This window comes from Patagioenas fasciata, chromosome 3, assembly GCF_037038585.1.
Source record: "Patagioenas fasciata isolate bPatFas1 chromosome 3, bPatFas1.hap1, whole genome shotgun sequence".
NCBI lineage: Eukaryota > Metazoa > Chordata > Aves > Columbiformes > Columbidae > Patagioenas > Patagioenas fasciata.
This window is the reverse complement of record NC_092522.1, coordinates 68,553,403-68,562,835: the sequence shown is the minus strand read 5'-3', so window position 1 is coordinate 68,562,835 and position 9,433 is coordinate 68,553,403. Positions and strand designations below refer to the sequence as shown.

The following is a 9,433-nucleotide window of genomic DNA, read 5'->3' as shown; positions in this document are numbered from 1 at the left end:
ACAAGTGTTCAAAATTCTCTGTCTTAAGAATACAGAGGGAAGTCTAGGGTTAAGTAAAATGGCAACAGAAGTAATGTTTAAAGAGCATATTTGATTAACATTTAATCTATTTTTACTCAATATATTTTTATTGACAAAATAGTGGGTTTATTATACATCATGAGCTGACACAATATGATTAGGGAAAGGATCGAAGAAGAAACACAGAACAGAGGATACCTTTATTAATTTCCCAGTACCTTTTACTTTAATCAAAGAGGTACCCATTTGAAACTACTGATCCAATGAACAGCTATGCTCTGGTTCAAATACTTGGTTTCAGTTCTGACTTCCAATAGATATCCTTCAAGGAGCTTTTCCACTGTGTCTTCATTTTCTGTAGGGAGCTACACTCCTATGGCTTCTACAAGTAGATTAGACAGATTAGAATATAACAGGTTTTTACAAGTTCTATGTTTCCCTTTAAGATTTTCAAAGGAAAAATGACTTTCAAAAAAGGGACTTTCAAAGTCTTTCAAGCATAAGTAAAATAACTGTGGATAACTCATAATTTGTATTCTTAGAAATGCATCTTTGTAACAGGGTATGGTACAATCTCCCCTGAAACCTCAATGTGATCTAGAGAAATAATCAGTACAGGTGAAGTGTCCTAAAGAGTTTTAAATAGTACCAAATTGTATCATTCTTTAAGTGTCTTCTGCAGAACCCAGCCTATTTAATGCTACAATAGAAAATCTAGTTATTTGGCAACTATCTGCATAAAAATACTTCAATAACATTGGGAAATAATTTTCAGAAAAGTGCTGAATGACTTCAGTTACAGTTTATTCTTTGTTTTTAACCCATAAATTTCCTCAACTAAGAGTTCACTGCTGGAAAGTAGGAATTTTCTCATCCTTTACTATTTTTTGCATCTGTGTTTTAGAAGAGTTTAAACGTATGCTATCACTAAGTATTACAATTAGGTTAATACTGTTTTCTGTAATTAGTTTTTAATGAACATATGTTCATTGATGAAAACTGCAGCCTATATGCAATGCTGTTTGAGTTGAAGAGGTGTGAGAAACATTCATCATAAAATAACTAGGTATTGAGCTCAGGCACCAATCCTGCAAACACATAGGTATGAGACCCATTTTACTGCTTAGAGAAAATATAATTAAAACACATAGATGCACTAAAGAGAGTATGGCAAAAGTCTAAGTAAAGTCACATCTAAACTGTTTGAGCATGGGCATAGTTTAAGGGAGGAGATTTGTCAAGTTTGATTCTTAAATATGTTAATATACATTCTTCAGTAAATACTCTAATGAATGGAAGCTGAAGACCGAAAATTTCTTCTGTCAGAGAAACACCACCTCTAAGCTGTACCCAGTGCAATGCTGTCCCTGCCATGGGGAAACTACTGTAACACCATATATATTCATAATAGTAAAAAGGTTGTATTTGGCCTTGTATTAATTATTCTGACTTTGTAGGTGAGCGTTTTGCCATGTATTTGTTCAATTGATTGTTAATGCTGATATTTATTCCTGGATATTTATTATTATTTATTACGATTTCTAGCAATTTGGTCCAAAGTTGTCACTATATTTGTTGAAGGAAGTATATATAATATTAAGGGAATGTTTGGCTGTTGATAATTACTGGGAATAACAAAAGATGTATCAAGGTGTAAGGGTTATTTTAAGAGATACATAATAATAAGCCAAACTATTAAAAATTCAAAATTCACTTTGCCAATTTTTGCCTTAAGGACAGAGTCACCTTAGGGAGATATTCAGTGGTCTGGAAAAATATTTCAGATTAGTACAATTATATTCTGTGTTGGTTTTACACTTTGCCTGCAACTATATGTATATATTTAAAACTATCATGTGTACAATTGACTGCAATCCTCCATGCTCCCTCTTCACCAGTCTAGTTAGGCCTTGTGTAGGTCTATTTTGCTTAACGTTCTTTTGCCTAACAGACCTCCTTGTAGGTGAAGGAAGTCTGCCCCATAAAATATCAAGGGCCTCCAGTGTTTTGCTGTTTTCTCAACAAGTGACAGAAAATAACTGCTGAAGACAGTATTTTTCGTTGTGAATACAGGGCAACGATGGAGAGAATTCAGGCAGGTGGCACATGCAAAACTACTTTTAATTTGGAAACTGTCTGGGTTTTAAATGAGACGAGGCCCATTACAAGGAACATTTCCATGCGGAATGAACCTTCTATTTCTGGAGCGCCGGGGGAGCCGGGCTCCGCTCTGCCTGGCCTCAGGCCATCCCCCCCGGGCGAGCCCTGGCTGGAAGCTGCCCCGGCCTGAGGACCTGCACGTCCATCACCGGTGCGGAACTGCCCTACCTCTGCCCCAGCCGTTTTATTTAGAGGACACTGCCAAGAACCGCAGCCAGGCTCCCCCCGCCACCCCCCAAAGCCACACCAGCACCTGGCGGGACCGCCGAGGACCAGCCCTGTATCCCCCCCCCCGCTTCCACCCCGAAAAGTGCACGGCATTATTTTTGAAAGCGCCCAAAATAGCGCGCGGCTGCTGCACAAGTCTCCTTATTATTCCTCCAGCGTCGGCCGTAAATCAGAGGAGCTGATGCACCTCCGCCGGAGCCGCTGTCGGTGGCTGTATTTTTGGTACGGGCCGCCGATCGCCGCCCGGTTGCCGGTTGCCGGCGGCTGGGGCGCAGCGGCAGCGCAGGCGGGGAGGAAGAGCAGCCGCGGCGGCGGCGGCGGCAGTTTCCCCTTTCCCCAGCCCTGGCTCCGCGGGCGCATGCTCACTTGTGCCCGCAGCCCTGGACCATATTTGTCAGGACTACTCGAGAGACGGAGAAAGAGAGAGAATTTTGGGGGGGTAAGGAGCGGCGGGTTCCGATCTAATCCGCAAGCCGTTTAGGGAGCCGCGATGGCAAAGGCTGGTGATGGGTTTTAATTTTCCCCCTAGGTGAGGATGAAAGTTAGAGAGAGCGCGAGAGATAAAGGGAGAGACGCACCTCCTCTCCCTCCCTTACGAAACGTATCTGGGGAAGGGGAGGGGGGCTTCTCCCCCACCACCTCGAGCAGAAAGGATGGAAGTTAATGCCGGGGAAAGTGGGCAAGTGACTCGCAAGTGGCTGGGGAGCGGCTGGGGCACCGGGGGTCTCACTAAATCATAAGTGTACGAGTGTGAAAGAGGAACAAAAGAAAGAGGTGCCTGATATTTCTTTTTCTCTTCCCAAACACATGAAGGGAGTACATGTATATATATATATGCGCAATGTATTTATATACATACACAGGCACGCACGCACGTATGTATATGTACATATATATATATACACGGGGAAGGGAGCTGTGGAAATGTGTTGGAGGGGGCTCTTTTTTAGGGGGGGGAGGGGGTTCCGAAGGGAGGGGGAAGGGAAGGGGAGAGACATTTTGCAGACTTGCCCCACCAATGGGCTTGTCAGTTGGCTCCATTTAATGACACTTACGGGGCACCGCCGCGCTGTTGGGAACAATGTGATGCGGGTGCAGTGGCGGGGTGGCGGGGGGGCGGGAGTGGGGGTGCATGGGTGTGCGTGTGAGCGCCGGGCAGGGAGGGAGCGGAGCGGAGGGAGGGGGTTCGCTGCCAACCGAGTTCCCCCCCCCCAAGCCCCGGTTCTTTGTTCACAGAGGCTGAAGGACGGGGAGAAGTGCGAGCTGCGAGGGGGCAATGCGCAGCGGAGAGGGGTGTGAAAAAGCCCCGGGTTTTTTGGTCGGAAGCGGTGAGCGGTGGCGGCTGCCGGGATATACCGGTTGAATGTGCCGTGGGTCTCCGTGTGCGAAGGCCTCTTCAGCGCGCAGCGGAGAGAGTTTGTATTTTCCGTCGCTCCTGCACTTCGTGTGATTGTGTGCGAGAGATATTTAAAATATAATCATCTCCCAATTTCCGCCATTTTGGGGAAAGTTTGCACACACATACACATACCACCGAAAAAAAAAAAAAGCTCCTAGCAATTTTTTTTTTTTTTTTTTTAGAGAGGCGGAAAAAAAAGTCTTTTGCTCGAGTGCTCAGTTCCTGCCTCTGTGCGGTGCGTGCGCCGCGCTCGCTGCGGCAGACATGTGAGGCGGCGGGGAACGGCCCCTGCCCGCTCCGGGGTGCGTGCGGCGGCGGGGGCCGGCGCCTGTCACCGCCGGCGGCTGCGCGGGCTGGCCTGGGGGGGGCTCCCGGAGGATGGCCCCGGGGTGCCGGCGGTGTATGTGAGTGCACATACACGTGAGTGCGTATTTCGCTGAGGGGGGGGGGGGGGTGGGGGGGCAGGGAATAGGACACGGCTTTTCTGTTAAGTTGCGCGCTCTCGCCTGAAGTGCGGCCGGGGTGGGGAACGGCCCCCGGGTACACGCCCGTCTCTCCCTCCCCGTCTGCGCAGCCGGTGCATATAACAACAGGATATAGGCACACTTGTTCTCGCTAACGTGTGTGAGGCGGTGTTTTTTTCGCCGAGGGATGCCCAGAGGACGGCTACCAGCGGCCGGGGAGCAAACCCCCGCAGTCCCCTAGGAAAAAAAGAGCTCGCTCCCCTCTTACTCCTCTGTGCTGGGGGAGGGGAGGAGGGAGGAGAAGGTAACATTTTTTAATTTTTTTTTTCTTTCCACTCGGAGACAGCCTCCTTTTCCCGGATCCCGGTCTCGGGGGAGGGTGGAGGGGGGGGGTGGGAGGAAAAAAAAAGCCAAGGACCCGGTAAACAAGCAGAGTCCCTCTCTCGTTGTGCAACTTCCTCAGGAACACTTAACACCCAGTTCCTCTCCCCCCCCGCCCGTAGCGCGCTCGCCCCCGCCGCCTCCCCCACGCCGGGGCAGAGGGGCACTCTTCCACCGCCCGATTTAATTGCCCGAGGCGAGGGGAGAGAGAAAAAGGCAAACTGAGGAGAGAAACGGAGCAACTTGAGATCCGCTTTCCGCGAGCGCTCCCTGCGAAGAGCCGATCGGGATGGGCGGGCGGGCGCTTTTGTCTCGGTGGTTCTGCCCGAGCCTGGGGAAGACGCGGACCTGAGCCCGGGTTTTCTCCAGAAAGTTTCAAGTGCAGCAAAAACACGCCGCAAAACTGGCCAAGGAGGGACCTCTGGCGGTAGGCCGCGGGCTGCCGGCTCCGGAGAGCGGCGGCCGCGCCCGCCGGGCCTCGCCGCCGCGTTCCGGCTGCCGCGCCGCTCCGCCGCGCCGGGCGGGAGGGAGGGAGGGCCGGCTCCGGGGCAGCCGCTGCCGAGGCCCGCCGGCTCCCACCCAGCCGCGCCGCCCGGGTGGGCCCGACCCCACGGCCAGCGTGGGGAGCGGCTGCGGCACGTCCCATGGCCGTGTCACTTGTCCCAGTCGAGAGCGGGGTTTGAGCCTCAGCGAGTAACGCTGCTTGGGAAGGAGGCCCCTGGAGATGCAGCAGCCTCCCCGGGCGGTGAGGATCGCAGCCTCTTCCGTTTATTTTAGTTACCTGTTCTTAATTGCATGGTGTGTTTAAGCTTTACAGTGAAAGGCAGCATGAGTTATATTTTCAGTTCTGCTCTAATGCCCCTCGTATAGCTGAGTGGCGTTGGACTGACCATTTCGCTTTTTTGTTTCTATTTGTGAATGGTCTGTCCATCGTGGGTGCTAAAAATCAAGTGTTGAGTATGAGTAAAACTCGAAATATAAAAACTTCAGTGTGTGTCTTTTTAGGAAATATTCCACATTCAGGATCGCAACACAGTTTTCTAAATATAAAAGCTGTTTAGGAAACTTGTGCTTTTTAACAAAGAAGTTTTCAGATTTCCAGAAGTTTATATGGTGAACATCTGTAAGAGGGAAGCTCCCTGTAACTAGTGGCTGAAGGTAGTAGAGTGCTTCACTTCCATCCGGGTGGTGCCAGGTACTCGTTTCTTCCTGATGAAATTTCAATGGCTTTGACTGTGGTCCAGTTGGTCTTCTCATGAACATGGTGTTCTGATGAAGGTGGCTGAAGCTATGATCTTGGATGGTTTCCGTTGTCAGTTGAGCAGTTGTAGTGAACTGTGGTCTTGCTTGTTGCGGTGGTGTATGTTTCACATTTGGTTTAAAGAGTTTTTCTAAAGTGTTTTTTAAAGTTCCAATAACTTAAGAAAGTGATGAGGTGATGGAACCTTTTCCTCTGACTTCTTCAGTTTTATTGGGCATCTGGGTATCGCCTATTCTGTGAAGAGAGATGGCTGACTTTTGTGAGCTAGTCCATTTACTCTTTTTTTTTTTTTAATACTGCTGTTTAGTAGGATGGTGGATTGTGAGTGATGCGTGTGAGGAACCAGTGATTACTTAGCACTTACAGAAGAAAGTGATAGTATGTGTTGTAGTCACAGCTTATTAGTGCTGCAGTAGTAGGACTGCTCACCACAATGAGAAATATGAGCTCTGTATGAATTGGAGAGAAGGGAAAATCTATAAATGCAGTAACCTGCCGAGTCTATTTAGGAGCTAGACAAAGGTGAATTAATTAAGGACAGTAGAGCTCATGGCAGCTGCTAAGAAGGAGCAGAAGAGGAAGGCATTAATCAGACAAAAAGAGCATCCAGACATATATTGAACTGTGGTAAGAAATAACAATTTGAAATAAGTCAGGTGATATTCAGTGTGAAGATTTGGTGTGTCACAGTTCTTCTCAAGGAGGTGTCTGCACAGAGGAGGGAGGGAGGGAGGCAGGCACAAATAAACAAAGGCAGAAGTTCTCTGTAACTTTATGTACCTGGTTCAAGGAATTAAGAGAAACTAAGAAAGGAGATTTCAAAGTTGGTGTACTCAAGTCTTACTGTCTGAGTAGGTTAAACAGCACAGACAATAACAGAAATGAAGGAGCTGTGAAAGTGTTGCAAAATAATTTTTTGGCATGAGGTACGGATTCTTTATAAACAAGATGAAAGTTGTCAGTGTTAAGATTCATTAGCTTTGGTATTGAGTGACTATTGTTATAATGTTCAGTGGATATTTGAAAATGAGGTAGTAGATAAGGGCTGTGTGGAACTGTTACCCAGTGTCTAGCAATGGTACAGCAATACTTGTGCTGGCTCTTTGATAGAGACCAGACTCAGGAGAGGACAGCATGAATCTCCTTTGGCACTGGTGCAGGCTCAGGCTTCACAGCCTTTTGTAATGCATCTGTAGACAGATTGTTTCTGCGAGGAAAAAGCTTTTAAACTGGTGTACTGGGAAGCAGGAGGAAACATACACAGTACCCCTGAAGAATCTAGCAGGCAGAAGAGTAGCAAGAAATAAGAGGAAATACAGGGACATCATCAATAGGAATTCTGGTACATTTTCTGTTACAAGTGTTAAGAGTGGCAGATAATTTTATGCTGTGGTCCCTTTGTGAATACATATATAATAAACCATATATCTCATCTTTAAAATAACTTGTTATAACCTTCACGAGCAACAGGCAAAACAGTGAGATTTACTCAAACAGCTCTTCACCACACAGAATAGAAACATGGTAGAGCTAGTGAAGTAGTTCCTAAATAGCAGAAAAATGAGATTTTGAAGGAAATGTGTAATCTGCAGGCAGTTATTTTGCTGAAACTTTTAAATAATTGACCAATTAAACGTGTACAAAACAAAGCACATATTAAAATGTGGTGGATAGCCTCAAAGCACTTCACCATTTCCTGCACTGTTCCTGTTTGTGGTTGTTTTTCTTTAAGTGAAGAATCAGGTGCAAAAAGATGAAGGCAGAAAAAGAGACAAATGTGGGGTGCACCGAGCTCAAAGAGAGGATTGAAAGAAGAAAAGCAGGGCTCACCCTGATGGGTTTACAGTCAGGTGACTTTGCCTTTACTGTCATTATGAAGCTAGCTTAATACTGAGTCTGTCTGAAATAGAGGGAGCTTATGTTGCAAGGGGTAATTCTGCTGTGTGTAGCTTTGGTGCTGTAACAAGTCAGCCCTGGTACTATTCACATTCTTACACATGAAATAAAGCTGAAGCTGAATATCTGCTTGCTCCCCTGGTGTCTAAAAGTTGGTGTGTTTGCAGACTTGTCCCCTTCTGATCCATTTTGTTTTCTTGATTTATTGTGTAGGGAAAATGTGTCCCTCTAGCCCATGGGTGCTACATCAAGCAGCCTCCTCCTTGGAAATGCCCAAAATAACCATCCACAGTATTTGGACAAAAAACTCACCTGTTGCCTTTGTTTCTGAAGTGCTGGTGTCACCTAGTTCTGTGGAGAAGAGGGACCATGGCTCAGCTCTGTAAGGATATCACCTTCCTTGGGACCTCTGTCTCTTGGACCTCACCTGTAGTGCTACTTGCTGAGACCTTCTCTGGCTCTACGTACCCAATTTTGCCTTTCCTTGAAGGAACCATTGGGTGGGGAGAGGACCAGCATGGGGCAAATCTGTTAAGTTGTCCTGTCAGGGTAGCTACAGAAATTGTTGAAAGTAAAAATAAAAATACAAAGCTATGCATAAAAAGACAAGACACACTATTGCAGAGGGGTTGTGCCAATCTGGCACTGCTGACTTGTGACTTTACTGCTGAAATCTCCTCTCTCTGCTGCCTAGTGACCTGGTACTGAGTTGGCTCTGCTGGTTAGAAATCATGTGGATGTTTTACAGGTGGCATCTTAGACTTTCAAAATTTAGGTAGGTGTCAGGTAGTTTTTAAAAGCACTGACTGAAAGAATTCTTCCATTATTACTTTTTTATGTATTCAGTGCATAACCCTATAATTATTTCAAAAACTGCTCGTAAGTTTAATTGGCATATTCTCTCCTGTTTCTTTGCTTTACATCTTTAGAGAGTCTTTCACTGCATGCAACTATCTCATTTTTAGTGCTGGTTGGTACTCTGTGAGGTACTCGTTTATTGTTGCACCAGCTGGTAAAAATGAAGGTTTTTCTAAAGGATGTGTCTAATCTTGTTTTATATGCTTACTTATTTTAATTAATTTATTGCATATGTCTAAAATAATGTTGAAATATTAACATTCAGCACACTTTTTTATAAATGTTATAGCTTATGGCTGTAAAGACTGAGATAAAGTTACATCCCTAATAGTGGATTTTGGACATGTTTGGAAGATGACTGTTCCAAGTTCGTACTATTGTGTCCTTATTTTCACATCAGATGACAATTGGTGACAGTCACAGGTACAGTTCTGTAGTTACTTTGCCTCTTACTCATCTAGTATTTTTACTACTTTTTGGAAAGTGTAGCAACAGAAATAATAGCAAATGAAATAATTATGGAATGAGTTGTATTAGTTCAAAGAACTACATTAGAGCTTTAAAAATGAAACCGAAAATGACTAGATAAGACATTCTGTAGTTTTCTTTGTTCTGTGATTTAGACGTATGTATTGTGATGCTTTCATCCTTTTTTAGTACCTCATAGCTGTAACAATTTAATTGGTCTCTATCGCCTTATTAGCATTAGTAGAGGAATATAGCCCTATCTTTCATCTGTTAAAACTCAGCAAAGCTGGAAACAGA

The 9,433-nt window shown here is 45.6% G+C and overlaps 1 protein-coding gene across 6 annotated transcripts in view; it reads left to right on the top strand.

The window, feature by feature from the left end:
• Window positions 1-2,774: 2,774 nt before the first annotated feature.
• L3MBTL3 (L3MBTL histone methyl-lysine binding protein 3) overlaps window positions 2,775-9,433 on the top strand; it is a 79,250-nt gene continuing 72,591 nt past the window's right edge. Inside the window, exon 1 of one of the 6 annotated variants that reach the window (XM_065834162.2) lies at window positions 2,775-2,848. Coding sequence is in view for 1 of the 6 variants with exons in the window: in XM_065834160.2 (XP_065690232.1) it covers window positions 4,187-4,212 (26 nt within the window). In the remaining 5 variants the exon portion in view is untranslated. Of the gene's footprint in view, window positions 2,849-2,987; window positions 3,184-4,094; window positions 4,229-4,445; window positions 4,577-5,252; window positions 5,399-9,433 lie in introns of those variants that run through there. The other 5 variants (XM_065834165.2, XM_065834160.2, XM_065834164.2 and 2 more) reach the window with 5 other exon arrangements.